General features: G+C 41.8%; 1 protein-coding gene across 1 annotated transcript in view; it reads left to right on the forward strand.

Moving 5' to 3' along the window:
• ATP10A (ATPase phospholipid transporting 10A (putative)) overlaps positions 1–23,553 on the forward strand; it is a 143,540-nt gene that overhangs the window by 109,298 nt on the left and 10,689 nt on the right. Inside the window, exons 8-15 of the mRNA XM_044285217.1 lie at positions 3,736–3,953; positions 4,093–4,287; positions 5,365–5,923; positions 11,355–11,458; positions 15,876–16,002; positions 18,607–18,791; positions 21,759–22,071; positions 22,246–22,322. Of these exons, the coding sequence (XP_044141152.1) occupies positions 3,736–3,953; positions 4,093–4,287; positions 5,365–5,923; positions 11,355–11,458; positions 15,876–16,002; positions 18,607–18,791; positions 21,759–22,071; positions 22,246–22,322 (1,778 nt within the window). The remainder of the gene's footprint in view (positions 1–3,735; positions 3,954–4,092; positions 4,288–5,364; positions 5,924–11,354; positions 11,459–15,875; positions 16,003–18,606; positions 18,792–21,758; positions 22,072–22,245; positions 22,323–23,553) is intronic.

Genomic DNA, 23,553 nt, shown 5'->3' on the forward strand with positions numbered 1-23,553 from the left:
CCCCTGTGTTTCACAGTTGGGATGGGGTTTTTAGGCTTCCAAGCTTCTCCCTTTTTCCTCCAAACATAACGATGGTCATTATGGCCAAAAAGTTCAATTTTAGTTTCATCAGACCACAGGACACGTCTCCAAAAGTGTAGGTCTTTGTTGCTGTGTGCATTTGCAAACATTATTCTGGCTTTTTTATGTTTCTTTTGGAGTAATGGCTTCTTCCTAGGAGAGTGGTCTTTCAGCCCATGTTGATACAGTACTCGTTTCTCTGTGGAGATTGACACAATCTTACCAGCTTCTGCCATCATCTTCACAAGGTCTTTTGCTTTTGTTCTTAGGTTGATATGCACATTTCGGACCAAAGCACGTTCATCTCTGGGACACAGAACCAGTCTCCTTCCTGAGCGGTATGATGGCTAGACATTCCCATCTTGTTTGTACTTGTATATAATTGTTTATACAGATAAACAAGGCCGCTTCAGGTATCTTGAAATTGCACCCAAGGTTGAGCCAGACTTGTGCAAGTCCACAATTCTCTTCCTGATATCTTGGCTGATTTCTTTAGACTTTCCCATGATGCTAGACAAAGAAGCAGTGTAATTCAGGTGTGCATTTAAATACATCCACAGGTGTGTCTCCAATTAAGGCCAAATGCACAAGGCCGTGTTCCGTGGCCGAGAGCGGTCCGTGGTAACACTGCCTGGATTCCTGCTGAGAGCAGGAGCGCACAGAGTCATTGGTTGCTATGACGCCGTGCGCTTCATGCCGCTGCTGCACTACAGTAAAACACTCGTATGATCTATAAGAATGTATTACTGTAGTGCGGCGGCATGAAGTGCACGGCGTCATAGCAACTAATGACGCCGTGCGCTCCTGCTCTCAGCATGAATCCAGGCCGCGTTACCACGGACCGCTCACGGCCACGGAACACGGCCGTGTGCATTCGGCCTAACTCAGATGTTGCCAACAAAGGTAACAGAATCTTCCAAACAGGTGACCTCATCGTATGGGCAGTCCAGAATTGTTTAAAGGCATAGTAATCTTAGTGTATGTAAACTTTTGACTTTGCAGAAAGTAATAAAAATGCCTTAAAACATTCTCTCTCATTATTCTGGTATTTGGCAAATAATAATAATAATGTTCCTAATTGACCAAAAACAGGAAAGGCTTATTCTGATTTCATGTCAGATATTGAGAAAAACATGTAAACTTTTGGTTTCAACTGTATATTACAAAGTTTCTTGTGGTTGCTTGTGCTATTGATTTATGCAAAGTTGTGTGAAAAGTTAGTGACCATTTAAAGCCTATGTGCAGAAAGGAACTGCTCTTCTTTTTCACATCTCTCTTTCCATATCTTTCCACTTACAGTTTAACCCCCAACAGGACTACATTACATAATTGTCTTTCTGTATGCATGAGACACTGTGTTGCACTTGTTGGTTACTACAGCTATAAGACAAGTTTTCTATGGGGGTTGCAGCAAATCCTTGGCATAAGTGGAGCCTTCCATAAAGTAGAAAAGCCTTAGGCAGCCCTAAATGACGAATGCCTTAATTTACTTCTCACTTTAGGGATGCTGTTTGTGGGACAAATCCTATTTTGCTACCTGAGCAGCCCGAATATCTACAAAACAAAGCCATCTGTGAATATAATGTTTCAGCTGTTAGCTCTCTCGCATACACTCCAGCGCCCTGTGAGATGGGCATCTGTTTAATTTTTTTTTTTCTGGCTGCCAGGGTATGGCCGTGCTCGCTCGGAGCATAATTATTAGACCCTGCTGCTGTAGCAATAAATATTTCAGCAATGGAAAGGGCATTACTTTGTCACCCATCTGTCAGCAGCCTTTAATTCTCAGGTGAAATGGTGTTCCCACTCCGCAACTTGTACTGCAGTTTTCTGTACAGTATGAATTGCCACTATAGGTTTCATTTAGTAAAAATCAAATGTGATATTTGTTACCCTCCATCCAGGAAAGTTGGGCACCAGACCTCTGCTTATTATAAGCACAAGTAAAAGACTGTAAACTTGAATAGTCTACGCCTGATGTCTAATCACACGTATTGTAGATTTGATTTGATAGTAAAAGCAATAGAACTTATACAAAATGTGTAAATGAAGGCAAAGTAATTCAGTTTGTACATCAGTGAAACCTACTTCAACAGTGTATGATAAGAAGGTCTCCAGTTTTGCAGCTTAAGTTTGACATGTTTTCTCTAATTTGTGATTGGAAAGGAATTACCGTACATTAGGGCAGGTTAACACAGCAACAATGTGTATTATTAATGTGGAACCTGCTGGAGAAATCTGAGACGGACCCTCGGATTTCGGCCACAGTTTGCACTGCTCTAGAAGGCATCGGTGGATTTTCCCCATTCAGTCGAGCTGATCCGAGTGCCGCAGATACTAACCTGTCAAATGTTTAATTGACAAATCACAGAACTGGTTTTCACGCCACCAGTAAGGCCCAATACATAGGATAGGTAATTCAACAAAATAACCTCCCCTAAAAACATAACATTTTATTAAATCAAACAAAACCCCTATTATTATTAAAGTATATTGGGATTCTGCAGGAGATATGTTATTCCAATCCGCTCAGTCCAGAAAGCGGGAGATCTTACCCTATTCTGCCCATACCTAAAGCGGAATAGCCACCCTGAAAATGGCAATCCCACTGCCTTTAAATCTATCTAGAGAAGACCTGATGTAATACTGCATATCTACTAATTGTTGATCTGTATAGTGTGTTGCTGTTGGTGACTGGATTATCTGTTCCTCCACTTGGGCTTAGGTGAGTGGTTCCCTTCTTATCATTTCCCTAGCTAGGTTAAGGCTTGTAGGGATAGATTTGAAGGCAGTGGGATTGCTCTTTTCAGGGCGGCTATTCCGCTTTAGGTACGGGTAGAATAGGGTAAGATCCCCCGCTTTCTTGGACTGAGCAGATTGGGATAACATATATCTCCTAGAATCCCTAATCACACAGCAGGACAAGTTCCTTCACAACACTGAGGTAAAGAGCTGCCACATCCTCTTCTCTGCTTGTCAGGGATTATGATCCTGAAAACTGTTTAATATGAGCTTCAGCTGAATCTCTGTAGGAATGAAGCTCATGAGAAGATGTGGCTAATGAGCAGCAATACTTGTATGCAGTCTACATTACCACAGTCTGTTCTGTCCATCCTCTTCTGTACTTCATGTCTCCTCGTGCACTAAATTCCCCAGAGATTCAACTGAAGATCTTAACAGCTGTATTCAGGATCCTAATCCCTGACAAGTAGGAGAGGAGGATGAGGCAGCTCTTTACCTCAGTGTTGTGAAGTAACTTGTCCTGCTGGGTGATTAGGACCGGTTTTGTATGTACTAATAGGACGGCGGCCATTTTGTTTCTCCTAATGATTCCTCCCCAGAGGAAATGAGCCAGCCATTATAACTAATGAAAGGTGTTTGGGAATATATTTATAATAAAGTAATATTTCCGTATTTCCATTTTCTTCATTCCCGGAGAACCCTTTTAATAATAATTGGGCTTTTGTTTGATTTTTGGGGGATTTAATAAAGGAATTGTTTATTTGATCATCGATGTGGGATTCAATCCCACACAGGAACAAGAAGTGCGGTATGCAGTGCGTTTTATTATTTGAACAATGGGAAGCATATTGTAAGCAGGCTTAGACACAGATTCAGCACAGAAAAGTTGGGAACATGTTCAGTGAAATTAAATTTTTTTCTAAATTCCATTCACAGCGAAGCGTTTAGCAGCCTATCAGGAAGTAGAATCTGAAGAAGAGGATGCTGTGCCAAAATCAGGGACTCTCCCGCGACGGGACAGCAGTGGCAGTCATCACAGTGTTAAAGTGATCCATAGAAGTCAAAGTACCAAGACTCACCGACGTACAGGCAGCAGAGCCGAGGCTATGAAAGCTAGCATCCTCTCCAAGCACACAGCATTCAGTAGTCCCATGGTTAGTGGTTTCTGATGAGCATTCCTGTATCTGTTTCCATGTTCGGCTGCTGTGGGTCAAAAATTTGTGCCTTAAAACAAATTTTTGCACTTTGATTTCATGCTTTTTTTTTTTTTTTTTTTTTTAAACTTGTCTTTAGGAAAAGGACATCACTCCCGACCCAAAGCTACTGGAAAAGGTCCATGACTGTACGAAAGCCCTGAAAATAGTGAGAAACCATGAAGGTCTCTTCTCCCAGTTGACGCCAGAACTGATGGATGTACTTGACTTTTTTGTTGCCTTGACTATTTGCAACACAGTTGTTGTAACTGCTCCAAATCAACCGAGGCAGAAGGTAAATGTGGCAGCACTGTATACATGTTTTCTATAAGGAAGGCCTCATGCACACCACCGTATGTTTGGGCCGCATCCGATCTGCATTTTATGCAGAACGGATGCGGACACGTTCATTTTAATGGGGCCACCAAAAATGCGGACAGCCCACCATGTGCTGTCCGCATCCACACGTCTGTTCCGAGACCTGCAGAAAAGAGAACATGTCCTATTCTTGTCCATTTTGCGGATGGAATAGGACTAGGGATGAGCGAACTTGTGTTTTCAAGTCCGGCGTACAAGGTTTGGGTTATCTAAGAATTTCCTTGTGGGTTATGCTACCATGGACCATAAGTTACACAAGTTCGCTTAGCTCTAACTCTGAGGGAAAAAAAGATATCCTGGGCCCAGACAACACCTTTTTAAGGTTTTCTTTGTAGTTTCCGTTGGTACCCCTGTACCCCAAGGCTTGGGGGGGGGGGGGGGGTACAGCAGTGCAGATGCAACAAGCATGTCGTAGCTGTATGAGCATGTCCTACCCCTGTGCGGTGAGTCAGTAATGAGTGCTTATATACAATCCTTATGTCTTGGTCCCATGGCTTCCTATGGGGCAGTTATTTATGAAAGTGTAGGATCAGCTTAAAGGTAAACTCTACTAGACTAGTCCCATTGTAATTATTCATTAATTAACCTTTCAGACTTCCCGATGAATTCATTTGTGCTGTTCATGCATACAGATAATGTAGGCAAAAATCAGGCATCATAATTGGTAGAAAAAAAATTCACAAGGTTATGAGCTACTTCCAGACACTTCTGATAGTCTATTCAAAACTGACTGAAGAATAAGTGAACTCTGGGTACTTTTGGTAATCTTGTAGATGGAATATAATACTGAGGGCATAGATCAAAATCGGTTCCTTGTGATGGAGAGGTTTCCAATGTAAAGTGGTTTACTTTTTGACTTAATAGGCCTATGGTTAGTTTATTTCATGTGGTCAAGCCCTTCCCGAAATTTACTTGGAATTGCCGGATACATGTCAAAATAGTTTGAAATCCAGAAATATCAGTCAGTGCTAAAACTTCTGTACTAATTTTCTAGGTGAGAGTTCGATTTGAACTGAAATCTCCAGTTAAAACCATTGAAGACTTCATCCGGAGGTTTACACCCAGCAGGCTTACTTCTGGATCAAACAGCAGCAGTTCATCAAGTCTTACACCTAGCAAATCTATGCAAAGGGTTGGGTCCAGTATCTTATCCTCGACCTCCACTGAGGGCAATTTTATCAAGCTGGAAGGGCAACTGTCCTGCTCTCCACAGAGCAGTGTAAGTGGGCAGACATCTCAGCTGGGCAGTAAAGGAACAGAAGACGGACCTGAAGGAGAGTTGCGCTTTGAAGCAGAGAGTCCTGATGAAGCTGCACTTGTATATGCTGCTAAAGCATATAATTTTTCTCTGGTTGGTAGACTGTCTGACCAAGTAACGGTGGAATTACCCCATTTGGGGCGGTTAAACTTTGAACTCTTGCACACCCTGGGGTTTGACTCAACCAGGAAAAGGATGTCTGTTGTGGTTAGACATCCAATTACAGATGAAATTGTTGTTTACACTAAAGGCGCGGACTCGGTGGTTCTGGATCTCATTGAGCCAAGTTGTAAAGGTAAGATATAGATCATAGCAGCAGCCTGTGACTCCCCAGCTATCGCAAAACTCCAAGCCAGATGGTGGACACTATACTGTAGGAAGGTGGTTAGCAAGGCCGGTCCTTGGAAGATGAAATAAAACAGTGAATTAAGCAACCCCACAACACGATCACAGGGTGCTTATGGGTTTCCATGGCATATGGGTTCTTAACGAAGGCCCCCGGGCCTGCCATACTTGGGAGACACTATGCCCTGCTGGAGGTGTATTGTGTGAATGATCAAATTATCACAGGTCAGTAGAATAAAAAATAAACGGAAATGTAAATACACTGCTCATTTCCATGGTTATGACACTCTTCAATCCAGCAGCAGTGGCCGTGCTTGCATACTATAGGAATAAAAGTGCTGGCATATGCACGCTCCCAGTCACCAGGGAAGGCGTTGCTTTTTACTATAGTGTGCAAGCATGACCACCGCTGGTGGACTGCAGGGTGGTCGCAACTGTGGAAATGAGCAGTGTATAATGTGATGAAAAAAAGCCAGCAAAGGAGGCAACATGGATAATCACAATACATTAGTAAGTGCCTTGGATTAACTTTCTCTACTTGATAAATGCCATTTGCTGAAGTGACACAACCCCTTTAATTGCCATCCCTAAACGTTTGGACTGGTTCATGTGCGCTACCATTCACTGGCCTCAGCCCTGATAGTTCACCGAGTGGCACATTACAGCTGGGTGACATGCCACTTGGGGACGGAAGGGGCACTGAATGAGCCCTTGGCACAGGGGAGGAAATGGATAATTTTTTTTTCTCTACGTGCAGCACTGTTCTACCATTAAAAATTAGGTGTAGGTGGGAAAAGCCCTTTTATAGTTCGTACTGATACCTAAGGTGTAATCCCAGAAATGAAGGCAGTACTTCCCCTGGATCTGAGTATGTATGCCAGCTTATAAATGATAGAACAGACGCTATAAACAGACGAGGAAAGTGACATTTGTATCATTGTCAAGTATGTTATCGATACACACGGATGTTAGCCATTTTTCAGAGTGCCTCATATATCTGTTCTTGACGTGTGTGTACATTACTCAGAAGATAATTTATGAGCTCTTAGAAATGAGCAGGATATTAAAGTAGTGCATTCTATATGTCTGAAGGGCAGAATGTAGTCCTGTAGCCCGACGCAAATCTGAATAATTGTGTTACAGCATAGTATGCAGAGCATGTTCCTGTAGTATAGTGTAGTGTAGTGATAGATGGGGCAGGGGCATGTCAGAGATTGTTCGAAAAGATGCTGAATTGCTTACTATGTCTTGTGTGAACATGTGGAAGGACCACGTATTTTACTGTCTTCTAATTTAATAAACTGATAGACGATGAAGAAGCGACTGGATAATTGACAACTTTTAGAAAATAGTTTGGACCTATCTGGCAGCTTTAGTACACATGAGTCAGTATATATTATTGTGCAGGTATGTATTTCTGTACAGTGCCTTGCAAAAGTATTCACCCCCTTGACTTTTTTCGTGTTTTGGTGCCTCACGACGTGGAATTAATATGGATTGTTTGAGGATTTGCATCATTTAATTTACGGAACATGCCCAAAACTTTGAAGATGTTTTTCTTATTATTATTGTGAAGCAAACAACAAATAGGACAAAATAAAAAAAATGTCAATGTGCATAACTATTCACCCCCCTAAAGTCAATACTTTGTAGAGCCACCTTTTGCGGCAATCACAGCTCCAAGTCGCTTTGGATAAGTCTCTATGAGCTTGCCACATCTTACCACTGGGATTTTTGCCCATTCCTTCTTGCAAAACTGCTCCAGCTCCTTCAAGTTGGATGGCTTGCGCTTGTGAACAGCAATCTTCAAGTCTGACCACAGATTTTCTATTGGATTGAGATCTGGGCTTTGACTAGGCCATTCCAACACATTTACATGTTTCCCCTTAAACCACTCAAGTGTTGCTTTAGCAGTGTGTTTGGGGTCATTGTCCTGCTGGAAGGTGAACCTCCGTCCTAGCTTCACATCACGAACAGAGTGGTACAGGTTTTGCTCAAGAATATTCTTGTATTTAACACCATCTTTCCCTCAAATCTGACCTGTTTCCCAGTCCTATCCCCACAGCATGATGCTGCCACCGCCATGTTTCACTGTGGGGATGGTGTTCTTTGGGTGATGTGATGTGTTCCAGACATAGTGTTTTCTATGTTGGCCGAAAAGTTCAATTTGAGTCTCATCAGACCAGAGCACCTTCCTCCATACATTTTGGGAGTCTCCCACATGCCTTTTTTGCAAACTCACAACGTGCCTTTTTGTTTCTAGCTGAAAGTAATGGCTTTCTTCTGGCCACTCTGCCATAAAGCCCAACTCTATGGAGCGTACGGCTTATTATCGTCCTATGTACAGATACTCCAGTCTCTGCTGTGGAACTCTGCAGCTCCTCCAGGGTTACCTTAGGTCTCTGAGCTGCCTCGTTGATTAATTCCCTCCTTGCTAAGTCCGTGAGTTTTGGTGGGCGGCCGTCTCTTGGCAGGTTTGCTGTTGTGCCATGTTCTTTCCATTTGGTCATGATAGATTTGATGGTGCTCCTGCTGATCATCAAAGATTTGGATATTTTTTTTATAACCTAACCCTGACTTCTCAACAAAATTGTCCCTTACTTGTTTGGAGAATTCCTTGGTCTTCATGGCAGTGTTTGGTTAGTGATGCCTCTTGCTTAGGTGTTGCAGCCACTGGGGCCTTTCAAAAAAGGTGTGTATATGTAATGACAGATCACGTGATACTTAGATTGCACACAAGGTGGACATCATTTCACTAATTATGTGACTTCTGGTTGCACTGGAGCTTTTTATGGGCTCCCTAACAAAGGGGGTGAATACATACGCACATGCCAATTTTCTGTTTTCTATTTCTAAACAATAGTTTTATTTATATATTTTTCTCATTTCACTTCACCAACTTAGACTATTGTGTTCTGATCCATCACATACAATTCAGATTAACAAAACATTGAACTTAAGGCTGTAATGTAACAAAACACGAACAAAGTCAAGGGGGTGAATACTTTAGCAAGGCACTGTAGATGAGTGTCTGCTCTTGATTCTTATAAACTGTCATGTTGAAGAGAGAGACTCTCCTAACTGCACGTGGGTTTCAGGCCGGTGGTCACGTGGGATTCTGTTTTTTTGAGCCTGTTTTTGGTGCTGAGCGCAATAGTAGATGGTATCAGATAGTATTCCATGGCTAAAAAGAAGTGTGCTAGGTTCATTTAAAATAAAGGCATGTTCGTTATAAGAAAATACTTGAGATTATTGAACAGGTAAAAGGCAAGATTTCCAGTAAATGGGTGAAATAAACATTTTGGGCTTTTTGACCCGTTCTCCTTTTTGAAGGAACAGCTATATGGTCGTTCCAGTCTTAACTTATCATTTGGAAGCCACTGGCCCCTGTGATTAAATGATTCCAATAGGGACCGCCAAGCCTCACAGCAGATAATCTGTTCTTTTGCTTTATATTCTTACTTGTACCTGAAAAGATGAGAGATTCTGATTGGTATCTATAACTGGAGGTAAAATTGTGAAAATGTATTTAGGCTGTAAAACCACCATATATGACCCTTTTCATCTCTTATTCTATAGGACTGTTCACAAGACTTGCGATTTTTATAAACAGGTCTATCCAGCCATGTAATTCATGCAAGGGTGTCTCTACCCTCCCTGACAGCAGATTTCAGAGGAAAGACGGATCAGACATGTTGGCAATAGCTCGTGTCCCTATCCTCACTTAAAACATATGCCAAGTGCACATGTATATGAGGATAGAGGTTGCATTACAGTTTTTTCACCAAAGTACAAAACATTCTACTTAGCATTTTTGAGGAGTATTTTGAGCCAGGTAGGAGTACAAAATAAAACCCAGGGTGGCTGGTGCCTGGGGTTATAAGACCAAGGGAGGCTGGGGGCCTGGGGAAAATAAGACCCTGGTTGACTTGGGGCCTGCTGTAAATAAGACCCTGGATGGCTGGGGCCTGAGGTTAATGAGACCCTGAGTGGCTGGGGCATGGGGTGAGTAAGACCCTGGGTTTAAATTAAAAGGAATCTTTCTCCAGGAAATTCACGGTGAAACCAGGCACAGTGTCTTGAAGGGCTAGCTTAGAAGAATGTAATGATACCTTTCACTTAACTGCTCATTTGCATATGGAATGGATCGCTAAGTGCACCAGAGGCAGGCCCATGTCATTCTGTGCATCCTTGCTTCTCCTACTTATTCTTCCAGCCTCTCCCTCCCTATTGACCGGACCAGGTTCCTGCTTAGCTAGTTTGATGTGAAATGCCATAGTGATCTGACATATTGGCTTCCGGCGACATAAAGTATATTGATGAAGCTTCGCCGTAGGATTAAAGGGAACCTGTCACCGGGATTTTGTGTATAGAGCTGAGAACATGGGTTGCTAGATGGCCGCTAGCACATCCGCAATATCCAGTCCCCATAGCTCTGTGTGCTTTTATTGTGTAAAGAAAAAGATTTGATGCATATGCAAATTAACCTGAGATGAGTCCTGTCCCTGACTCATCTCACAGGACTCATCTCAGGGTTATTTGCATATGTATCACATCTGTTGTTTTTTTTTACACAATAAAAGCACACAGAGCTATGGGGACTGGGTATTGCGGATGTGCTAGTGGCCATATAACAACCCATGTCCTCAGCTCTATACACAAAATCCCAGTGACGGGTTCCCTTTAAGCACCCCATTCTCATACATTGTTGATCAACCTTGTCTTTCTTGACCTATAGGGGGAGATTTATCAAGATCGGCGTTTTCTTCGCTGCCAGAGGATGTCCCTAATTGATGACGAGGCTCACGCCTTGTCATAGATCGGGCACATCTTCTGGCTGTTCATGTGCCCAAACAGAAATCTCTACAGCAGCTCATCGCTGCCATAGATTTCTCTCTTCATTTGCGCCAGAAAACTGATGAAAATACAGATATAAATTTGTTGTGGCCGCTGGCCACATCTCTTTCCACTCTTGCCACACACCCCTTTCAGAAAAGTGGTGAGGGTGGCATAAAAACACTACTTGTGACAATGACATCTAAGGCATATGTGCAGAGGAAAAGACTGCTGGAGTTCTCTGTATCCAGCATAGCCGGTTACCACTGTGCACTGCTGGGTCCCCATTCACTGTAATCAGATCCGGCATATATGCTGGCTCTCAGCCAGACAAAAGGTGCTCGGCATGTACAGCAGATACAGTGAATTCCGGCAGTCTGTTTTTCTGCTGGAGCAGACTAAGAAAGGGGCCTTAAAAATCACAAAGATTTTACAGCATGAATCAAGTGCAGGATGATGGTAAATGTCCCCCACAGTGCAAATCTGTTGCCTTCCTGGAAAAAGCTCTGACTTAACCATTTAGTGACCTGTTTATTTTTATTTAGACAGTTCTGTGGGAAAGTACCAAAGACGAATTCAAGCCAAAACTCAAAACTACTTGAACTGTTATGCGGTTGATGGATTACGTACTTTGTGTATAGCAAAACGAGTAAGTATGCTCTCTTGCTTTCTTTGTAAAGAGATTGTCGTGTGTAACATAATCATTCATCAGAGTACAAGGAGTGTATCATCCCAAAATGGCTATTGTTTAATGCAAGTTTTTTTATCTTGGGCTACTCTCACACCTCCGGTTTGAATTTCGGCAGAGAATAGCTTACTGGAACTCTCCGGATCTGGCACTGCTGGATGCAGGCGGAATGTCCGCCGGTCCCATTATATATAATGGGGTCCAGAGGAGATCCATACACATTCCGGCATACAAGCGGAGAACTGGCCGGACACAAACCACTGCATGCTGGAGTTTGTGTCTGGACGATTCTCCATATGTCTGCTGGAGGTGTGAAAGTAGTGTTAAAGGGAATGTATCATCATAAAATTACCTATTAAATAAAGTTTTATATTGAGCCTTTTTTTCCCATGTTATGGGACTTGGAAAATTAAAACCAAAATCGCCAAGATTCAAAAAAAATGTTTAAAGTAAAAATGTGATTTAAATAACGGGTCATTTTCTGAACACACATTGCCTGTCGGTACTTTGGGCACTGCTAAACTTCTGACATCACTAGGTAGGGTCTGAGGAGACCTTTTCTGGAGCTTTTATTATCAGGAGTAGTGTGAATATGAACTTTTATTCTGCCAGGTTCTTCTTCTGTAAGTGCACTGGAGGTGGAACCTCACTATGAAGTGCTCTCTGCATTGTGCTGCATCTCAGCCCCTCTTCTGTGCCCTGATTGCTGAAGTGGTCACCTGGTTGTATGCTACATGTGTTCTTCAGAGCAGAGGGAAGCTACTGTGAAGCAGCTCAATTTGCATGGTTAAAACTGCAGACAGACTCCCCTAGCTTGTCTCAATTCTCAATGTCCATGTGTGCATTTAAATAAATGCAAAATTCTTAATGCCATTCAGTTTTCATACTGTCTGCTGAGCCTCATAATAGGCTGACAGTTCATGTTCTGTAGCGATCACGTCTCGGCAGTCATTTCATAATCATCACATGCAGGTTTACAATGACAGGTGCCACCCCTATTATAATGCTGTAGTCAGCTAACAGGATCCAGAACTGAGAAAAGGTGATGGGGACAGCTCAGGTACTCCTCTTGGTTGCAGGGAATGAACACAAAACTTTCCTCTAGAATTCAGGTCACTTTATTATGTCCCTTTAGCTGTGATTCACAGCTCAAAGCAAGATGGTGGCTCTCAGATTGCAGCTGGACCCGCTGGCCAAAATTTAGACCGGATGTTTAAAGCAGGGATCTGTACCATATGTCTGTGTGGCCGAGGTTTAAATTTCTCCCGTTCCCATATGTTAGCTGCATAAACTGGAAAGTTAGACCGCACATCAACTAACCATTAAAGTAGGCTTGCCAAGCTGGACAAATCCCAGACAATAGACCTGAAAAGGTACTAATGGCTCTTTGAGTTGCTTTGTATTAAATCTCTGAAGATAAAATCGATCTGGCTCCTGGGTTCTACTAGATGACTGTAAAATGTTGCCCATGTATTGGAAGAGCCAACTAACATTTTTGACATTGTATGTGCGATTATATACCTGATGACTGTGCATGATAAGATTACAGAGAAGTGACCAAGGAGTTTCAGGACCAAGTATAAGGGGCCCTTCATACAGTGCTAGATACGTCCTTCAAGAACAACAACCTTTCCCTAATACAGTGGCAACATCATTACACCCCTTACAGTGCTGGCTGCAGTGTAGTAGTTTAAGTCACCCATTCTATGGTCAGTGCACTGTATTGTACAATGTCCTCTCATATTTTATTCTAATTTTTGTATGGGTGGTATAGCAATTGGTATAATCAGCACTAATATACAAATGGAGGCAGTTTTTTTCCTTGCTCCCTTTTTGCAGGTTGTCTACCAGCTACAGTCAGGTCCATAAATATTGGGACATCGACACAATTCTAACATTTTTGGCTCTGTACACCACCACAATGGATTTGAAATGAAACTAACAAGATGTGCTTTAACTTCAGACTGTCAGCTTTAATTTGAGGGTTTTTACATCCAAATCAGGTGAACGGTGTAGGAATTACAACAGTTTGCATATCTGCCTCCCACTTGTTAAGGGACCAAAAGTAATGGGACAGAATAATAATCATAAATCTAACTTTCACTTTTTAATACTTGGTTGCAAATCCTTTGCAGTCAATTGCAGCCTGAAGTCTGGAACGCATAGACATCAGACACTGGGTTTCATCCCTGGTGATGCTCTGCCAGGCCTCTACTGCCACTGTCTTCAGTTCCTGCTTGTTCTTGGAGCATTTTACCTTCAGTTTCGTCTTTAGCAAGTGAAATGCATGCTCAGTCGGATTCAGGTCAGGTGATTGACTTGGCCATTGCATAGCATTTCACTTCTTTCCCTTAAACTCTTTGATTGCTTTTGCAGTATGCTTTGGGTCATTGTCCATCTGCATTGTGAAGCATTGTCCAATGAGTTCTGAAGCATTTGGCTGAATATGAGCAAATAATATTGCCCGAAACACTTCATAAATTATCCTGCTGCTTTTGTCAGCAGTCACATAATCAATAAATACAAGAGAACCAGTTCCATTGGCAGCCATGGATGCCCACGCCATGACACTACCACCACCATGCTTCACTGATGAGGTGGTATGCTTAGGATCATGAGCAGTTCCTTTCCTTCTCCATACTCTTCTCTTCCCATCACTCTGGTACAAGTTGATCTTGGTCTCATCTGTCCATAGGATGTTGTTCCAGAACTGTGAAGCCTTTTTTAGATGTCGTTTGGCAAACTCTAATCTGGCCTTCCTGTTTTTGAGGCTCACCAATGGTTTACATCTTGTGGTGAACCCTCTGTATTCACTTTGAAGTCTTCTCTTGATTGTTGACACACATACACCTACCTCCTGGAGAGTGTTCTTGATCTGACCAACTGTTGTGAAGGGTGTTTTCTTCACCAGGGAAAGAATTCTTCGGTCATCCACCACAGTTGTTTTCCGTGGTCTTCCGGGTCTTTTGGTGTTGCTGAGCTCACCGGTGCGGTCCTTCTTTTTAAGTATGTTCCAAACAGTTGTTTTGGCCTCGCCTAATGTTTTTGCTGTCTCTGAGTTTTAGTTTTTTCAGCCTAATGATGGCTTGCTTCACTGATGGTGACAGCTCTTTGGATCTCATCTTGAGAGTTGACAGCTACAGATTCCAAATGCAAATAGCACACTTAAAATTAACTCTGGACCTTTTATCTGCTCATTGTAATTGGGATAATGAGGGAATAACACACACCTGGCCATGGAACAGCTGAGAAGCCAATTGTCCCATTACTTTTGGTACCTTAACAAGTGGGAGGCACATATGCAAACTGTTGTAATTCCTACACCGTTTACCTGATTTGGATGTAAATGCCCTCAAATTAAAGCTGACAGTCTGCAGTTAAAGCACATCATTTCATTTCAAATCCATTGTGGTGGTGTATAGAGCCAAAAATGTTACAATTGTGTCGATATCCCAATATTTATGGACCTGGCTAAGTGCAGCTCTTATTAAAGGGAGTCTGTCACCACATTTGAGCATATTAGACTGATCAAATAGCGTTATATGTGCACCGAGAACTTAAAAACTGTACCTTTGTTGTATCTAATGGATTTTCCTTTCAGCCAAAAATGAACTTTTAAGATTCTGTAAATGCGCCCTCTCAAGTGCCCAGGGAGGTGTCTCAATCGTCCGAGCCCCAGGCAGCACCTCCTCAACTGCTCATAACCCCACCCTCCGTGTTCTTTACTCTCCTCCTCTCTCCTTTTCCACTGCGGCTGCGCGGTCAAATTCGTAGCTGGCGCAGTGGAAAAGGAGAGAGAAGGAGAGTAAAGCACACGGAGGGCGGGGTTATGAGCCGTTGAGGAGGTGCTGCCTGGGGCTCGGACGATTGAGACACCTCCCTGGGCACTTGAGAGGGTGCATTTACAGAATCTTAAAAGTTCATTTTTGGCTGAAAGAAAAATCCATTAGATACAACAAAGGTACCGTTTTTAAGTTCTCATGGCACATATAACGCTATTTGATCAGTCTAATATGCTCAAATGTGGTGACAGACTCCCTTTAAAAACCTCTGAAGCTTGACTTGCTATCAGATTTAGTGGCAACATTATATCACCATAAGGTGCACTTATCTAGTTCTCTTGTGAATTTATATATATAAATGTGTGTGTGTGTAGTTACTGGTGAGTTTTCAAGAAGAGTCTTCAAGCACGGTCTTCTTTCTCAGTTGAAATAAGATGGCCTTGTGCAGATAGCAGGATATAAAGATGTTGTTAATCCATCTTGGTGTCATCCTGGTCCACGCTGTCTGAACACAAATCGTAAATTATACAAGTAGAGTTTACTTTGGAGATTATAGTCCATAAATAATACACATTTTAAATTACTTTCTTTTCCAGGTCCTCAGTAAGGAGGAGTACGCCTGTTGGTTGAAATTTCATTTACAAGCAGAATCCTCATTAGAGAATCGTGAAGAGCTACTGTTTCAATCTGCAGTTCGCCTGGAGACCAATCTGCATTTGCTGGGTAAGTTTATTAATTTTTCTTTTGCATGAGAAAGGGCGGATGATGATATTTTATTGCAATGCAGATACATTCTCAGTGCTGATAACTGGGAGTACTCAGGAAACCCATTGAAACGACACCTGAACGTCTCCTCAATTGTCCATTACTATGTAATGTGTCTGTTTAAACTGAGAGACGCCACATATTGTAGCGGGGCAGTTAGTAAGTTGAAAAATCGTAGCTCGAAGTGCAACCATTTTCACTTGTATTGGTGACTAGTTTGGCCTCACGCACCTTTCCAAAGAAAGTGCTGGCAAAGAAAGTCTAGAAAAATAAGGCCTCGTGTAGGTGTTCTCTGGGACCTAGAAGACCCCACTAATCCATATTAAAGGCCGTGTTTGCTTTTTTTATATATTGACCTCATATAGTATGACCTAGATGTGCCATAGTAAACATAGAAAACCAGCAAATTGTTTTTCCTTGTAAATCAAACAAAATTACAGTGACCTCCTCAGGGGCCTGCCCCCTTAACGGCCTGGATTCCGGCTGCGAGCAGGAGCTCACGGCGTCACTGTTTGCTATGACGGCGTGCGCTTCATGCCGCCGCTGTACAATAGTAATACACTCGTACCGCACACGGCCGTGTGCATTCGGCCTAACATCTACAGTGTCCACCCCTTTAACAGTGAGCTCCACAGCAGCTGCCCCTTTAATAGTGGCCCCCGTCCCTTTAACAGTGACCTCCACAGCGCCCTGCCCCTTTACACTACGACATGTCGCACAATATTTTTTTCGCACCAATGTCGCATAATTTTTTTATAAAGATAGGCTATGGTGTTGTACTGCGACATGACAGTTGCAAAAAATCCATCCAAGATGGATGCATGTAGCAGTGTAGTTGTGCCCTAGGTGTCGTGCGATTTATTGTCGCCGTGTAGCTCTAGCTGGGTTGTTATGGAAACCTGGAGTAAAACTGTGTGTATGATGAGACTAAGGGCCTGCGAGCTTCTATTGGCTGATAAGGGTCATGTGACCGTGTGTATGGCAGTTGGGATATGAGTGAAAGACTTGCAGGCTTGTATTGGCTAATATCTCAGGAACGGTATGTGACCCGGTCTAAAACCTTCCCAGACACCTGATGTATCTGTGTGCAAGATGGCTCCAGTCGTTTGGTCGTGCATAAAGGACAGACAGACATAAACAAATTTTTATATATGAAATATACATTTACGTGTGCAGTGTTTTTGCTGTCTTTGTCCTCTTTTATGTAGACTAGACGTTAACACAAGCTGCATTTATATCCGCAGTAAATAGACTGTACATAGTTATGTAATCCATATTCTGATCCTGATACTCGGACATAGCCTGATAGTTATGTCATCTATATTCTGAAGATGACCTGGAGTTATCCACAGAAGCCTCTCTATGGTTAAGGGGGTTGTCCAACATCCAAAGCAATTTTCTTTATGGCACGGTAAGTATTTAGCATAAAAAATCTACTCTCCTATTCCCCAGCACTTAGTTCCAGCTACAAGGCTCTGATCCCTTCTGCTTCCTGTACCCTGTGTATCTGAAGTATGACGTATCATCAGTCATCCAGCGGCTATGACTGCTGAGGCCAGTGAATGGTTGCAGCAGTGCATATGACTTCGGACCGTACACAGGGCAGCAGGGAAGTGACCCTTAGCGCTAGAATGGCGTGCAGGTAAATAGGGGAGTTGTTTTTTCTTTGTTAATCACCTTCAGGGCCATAATTAGAGGTCAGCTGTTTGAAGAGGCCATTTGAATGGGATGAGCTGATGTACTGTCGTTACACTGTTCACCGCTACTAGTTAAATAGCGCTTGCACAAGGGCCTCCGCCTCTTCAAACAGCTGAACGGCGGAGGTGCTAGGAGTTGGACCCCTGTTGATCTGATATTAATGACCTATCCTGAGGAGAGGTCATCAATATACTAGCTCTGCACTTCTAAATCACCTTTGGGTAGGACAACCCACTGAATGTAAGGTGATCTTATGTTTAATTTGCTGCACTCGCTGGAAAATGTATCAGATCACTGTTATGATGCTGGTTTGTCACAGGAGGGTATACACTACAAAATTTCCAAAATCATATTAATGGATTTTGCATATCAGAATACACTTTTAAAGCCTGGCCACAATATGTCTTGACTGTTGAAACAGATTTCTATAAATCAAAATTGAACCTTAGGCATCTGGCTTGTTACTTACCCAGCCATATTGTGGATGATTAGTATTTGGGCATCCAAAAATATTTGCAACTGTTCCATTCTTCTAAAAGGTGTCTTGCAGAAATCCATGTGGTTGCCCCCAAAACAACCCTATTCATAAGAATGGAACAGATTTTCAGTTCACATCTAATGTCCTTTTCAGAGTCTCATTGAGAAGTTAAATTTGGAGCTTCTCTGTAGTCTACAGAGGAACCTGGCAGCAGTTGTTCAGTTCCAATAAAGCAATAAACAATACCCATTGAAATCAATGTACCTTTCCTCTGTAGCGGGTGACGCTCTTTGTAGCCAATCTTTATTCTAGCTAATACCTAAGGGTGCTGAATAGGGAGTCCCCTCTAGTAACATTCTTATAAACCAATGTCTTGTTTCCATCAGGAGCTACAGGCATAGAAGACCGCTTACAAGATGGTGTACCAGAAACTATTACAAGACTGCGCAAAGCTGGACTGCAAATCTGGGTTCTGACTGGAGATAAACAGGAAACTGCTGTAAACATAGGCTATTCCTGCAAGCTTCTGGATCACGACGATGATCTCATTACTCTTAATGCAGAATCTATGGTTAGTCTTTGCCACCACATGTGCAATTTATACGTATTTACTTCCTTGACCTAATTCATATGCTGAATTTCCTGTGTGAATCTGAGTCTCCTGCTGTCCCAAGATTTATTCATTGTATGTACATATTCCAAAATGGCGCAGCACCGTTCCCATAGCAGAGATCTGAGGAACCTCTCCTTGTTTAATCCTTTGCCACAATCAATGCTGATCTCAGCATTCAAAGGAAATGAGCGTGTCCAATGCAGGAAACACCCTACATGCAGGAGTGTGATTTCTCACACTGGACAGTTCTCCTGTGACGATGATTTATAATGCTGTGTGTCTCTGCCCGACCTCCACTGTACCGATGTGTACTCGTATAATGCCGTCAGTACAAATCATTACAGTAAAGGTCAGAGACACACAGCCTTATAAATCTTTACAATGAAGTGCTGTCCTGTCAATAGAGCAGAGTTCACTACACGGGGTCGTGCTCTTCCCACCGGGAGTGTGTTTCACACTGTGGACACGCTCGTCTGTCACTACAGGCTAATGAGTAGTTAAAGAGGAACATATTAAATATTTAATTCATTGTTTTACATGCGGTGATGCATTTTTTTGGATACTCCTAGAAAGGCAGTTCTAACTTTAGAACTTTACTTTAGAAGTTGTATTAGGTATTTTTTGCCTAAATTGGAGGCTAGTGTATATGTAACAAAAAAGGTACATACGGCAACCTCAAACCAAAAACTAAAAAAAGCTATGACCGCAGGGGCGCAAAGAGGAAATAATTTTTGTTCCAGTCCTCAGTGTTACAGAATAAATTGTGTTTTATGTAAACCTTGTCCATATTAGTAGTTCAGACAGTCTTAGAGGTGACTCCTACTGCGCACGGACACATTTGAGTAATGGCTTGCATGTTGGGAAATTTCTGTAGCCACAGTACAATGTCCTAATGCATAAGCAGCGAAGGTTCACTAAAGGTGAGCTGAAGTCTGAGGCAGTATAAACAGCCTTCAAGCTTAAATTGTAGTTGGCAGTGGTCAATTAAAACCTTATTTCCTTTTCAATTAATTACTGATCTCATTTCTTACCATCTCAACAGTTTGCAATCCAAGAAATGAATGCCGAAGAAGTGCAAAAATGTGATCTATGTTCTTTGTGCTTAGAGATCATGCATAGAAATTGCTGATTATTTTCTAGCATTAGCAGTTGGGGGAGTGCCCGTACCTAGCAAATCATGTGGAAAAAGAAAATTTTACTTTCTTTTATGCTGAATTTAGTTCTGTAACATTTGCGGCATTGATCTGAACATTTTGCAACAAGAAACTTTTTAGTATCTCCTCTTTGAATAGGAATACAGTACATATAAAATGGAACCATAAACTTGCTTTGAGCCTGACTTGCATAAAGATGCATACATTTTATATGGAATAATTACTGTACAGTTAGATTTTTCCCAGTTTTGTCTTTTTTTTTTTTTTTTTTTTTTTTACATTTTCCAGTAATAAAAGAATCTGTAGACAACTTTGGAAAAAACAAAAAGTTAGGTGCCTGCGGCAAATTTCTAGGTGCATTACTTACTACCTCCTGGATGTTTGTATAGCCATGGTATTCTCGTATTATACTTAGCAATGTGAGTCTTGCCATTAAAAAGATCGAATCGTTGCTTTGTAACTTTCACTTTTTTTCACATTGTGTTATGTTGCAACCTTGAAAATGTTAAGGTTTTTCTCCATCATTCTGCAATCAATGCCCCACGATGATAAAGTAAAAACACAATGTTCAAAATCTTGGCTTATTTATTGTAAAGGAAAAACTAAAATCTTGCACTGACTGACATAAGTATTAAGACCCTTCAATCAGTACTTAGTTTAAGCACCTTTTACAGCGATTACAGCCTCCAGTCTTCTTTGGTATGATGCCATAAGGTTTACACACCTTCTCTACAGGGTGAATGGGGACAGTCAGTGGACACCCATTTTCAGGTCTCTTCAGAGATGTTTAATTTGGGTTCAAGTCAGGGCTCTGACTGGGGCATTCAAGGATATTCACAGAGCTGTCCCTAAATGACTCCTGTGCTGTCTTGGCTGTGTGCTTAGGATCATTGTCTTGTTGGAAAATGAACATTGAGCCAAGCCTGAGCTCCAGAGTGCTTTGGATCAGGTTTTCATGATTTCTATACTTTGCTCCATTCAGCTTTTCAGCTTTCCCTGAACCTTGACCAGTCTTCCTGTCCCATGTGATGAAAAACACCCCACAGCATGGAGCTGCCACCACCATGCTTCACTGTAGGGATGGGTATTGGATAGTGCCTAGTTTCCTCCAAGCATGACACTTAGAATTGAGGCCAAAAAGTTAAACTTTTGTTCCATCAGACCAGAGAATCTTGTTTCTCAGTATGAGTCCTTTAGGTGCATTTTTGCCAACCTTTGTTTCTTTTACTGAGGAGCAGATTCTTTCTGGCCACTGCCATAAAGCCCATATTGGTGGAGTGCTACAGTTATTGTTGATCCTCTGGAAGTTTCTCCCATCTGCTTAAGACCATTGGGTTCTTAGTCGCCTCTATTACCATGGCACTTTTCTCAGGATTATTTTGTTTGGTTGGGCAGGCAGCTCTCTGAAGAGTCATGGTTGTCCAAACGTCTCCCATGGCTTGGTTTTTGCTCTAGTATGCATTGTCAGCTGTGAGACCTTATGTAGCCAGGGGAGTCTTTCAAAATCATGTCCAATCAACAAAATTTACCACATGTGGACTGCAATCAAGGTCTACAGACCTCTCAAAGATAATCAAGAGGAAATTAAGCTCTGGAGAGCCTCCCATTTAAGTGTCATATCCAAGAATCGGAATACATATGTCAATGTGATATTTTAGTTTTTGCTCTAATAAATCAACAAACATTTCTAAAGTTCTGTTTTCACTTTGTCAGTATGGTGTATTTAGTGCCGTAAACTTCTGTTGACCTAATCTTTCTTTATTTTGTATAGGAAGCCTGTGCTGCTTTGCTTGACCAGTGTTTGCACTATGTGGAGTCGAAGGTTCCAAATGGCTCAAAGGAACGCTCTGCTTGGAATGTTGACTTTGGTTGTTCATTGTCTCCATCTACAAAGCACCCAAATCTTGGACTTGTTATTGACGGTAAAACATTAGCCTTTGCACTAGACTCAAGTCAATCGGACAAGTTTATTTCACTGGCACGAAAATGCCGATCTGTTCTCTGCTGTCGATCTACTCCACTCCAGAAGAGCATGGTAGTAAAGCTTGTTCGAGACAAGCTCAAAGCTATGACTTTAGCAATAGGTAAGATGCTGTATTTTCTCGATCTACTGCAAGTGATAACGAATTTTAGCTAACCCCAAAAATTATATTTGAACGCTTTCATCAGGCAAGTGTTACCACAGTGTTCTTGCTATACTACTGGGTCTACTGTAATTCTTGAAAATTTTATTGCCACGACTTTTTTGTTCCTCATAGGCGATGGAACCAATGATGTCAGCATGATACAGGTAGCAGATGTTGGTGTTGGAATATCTGGTCAGGAAGGAATGCAGGCAAGTTATGATGTTTTTTGCTCTTGATGTAATGTGTAACGCAACTTTATTCCTATCATCCGTCTCAATATAAAGATAATATATTCATATATTGTAAATGTGTTTTACAGGATTTTTATACATAATCGTATTTAATTCGTTTAAGTAGTCTCTCTATAAGTGCCCATTCACACAACCGTATATATTTGAGTTAACATTCTGCAAATTAGTGGAACGGATACGGATCCATTCATTTCAATTAGGCCGCAAAAGAGGCGCACAGCACACGATGTGCTGTCTGCATCCGTACTTCAGTTCCGTGGCCCTGCAAAAAAGACTGAAAAATAAGACATTTCTATCATAGGGCTGGACATTCCATTCTGCAAAATGCGAAACACACAGTTTGTATCTGTGTTTTGCGGACTGCAAAAAAACCTGAGTCATCTGAATGAGCCCTAAGCATGTTAAAAGTTCTCCTCCCCAGCTCCCCTTCAAAAAGTTTGCATTGTGATATAACATACACTAGTCACACGATCTTGGTGTCTAATAGTTGGCTTATCCACAGCAGTAGTTAGTGACCAAAGGGATACTTAACCTAAAAATGAATGGTATCGGTAAGCAGGATATAATTCTGCCTCCACTGTTTGTGTCAAGAGTATTCAGAAAATAATTCATGAAGAGAACAGAGGGGTTAATCTTCTGCTGACCGGTTCCATTTTCAGTTTGAGACTAGCTTGGAGGCATAACTTGTAGGCGTTTAATGATTTTAGTTCTACTGCAGACTGGACAGATGAGGGAGGCTTCTGCTCCAGCCAGGCACAGAATGTTTTTATTTTTCCATTGGCTAAGCTGTGCAAGAGCTTGCTTTTTACATGACCAGTTGTGTTTTTCATGGTTGCCAGTTTTGGGGTACATTCTTCTTTTTAATTGCTTCTTACTAGGGTTGTCACGATTTTAAAATACATTTTTGATTTGTTTTCGAGGTCTTGAAAAAGTATTGCTCGATACCATTCGATACCATGCGAAAGAAAAATAAAACTCAAAAAAAGCTGTGTGCATTCCGCATTTTATGGAATGTCCGGCCCATAACAAAACAGTTCTATCCTATTTTTTGGGGGGACAAGGCGACAAAAAAATGGTGAATTTTTTGTTATTTTAATAGTCCGGCCTTTTTTGATCGTTGCGTTACCGAATGTTTAGTTTTTTATTTTTATATGTAAAACTAAGACTGGGGGGTAATTTAAAATTTCAA

Source organism: Bufo gargarizans, chromosome 3, assembly GCF_014858855.1.
Source record: "Bufo gargarizans isolate SCDJY-AF-19 chromosome 3, ASM1485885v1, whole genome shotgun sequence".
NCBI lineage: Eukaryota > Metazoa > Chordata > Amphibia > Anura > Bufonidae > Bufo > Bufo gargarizans.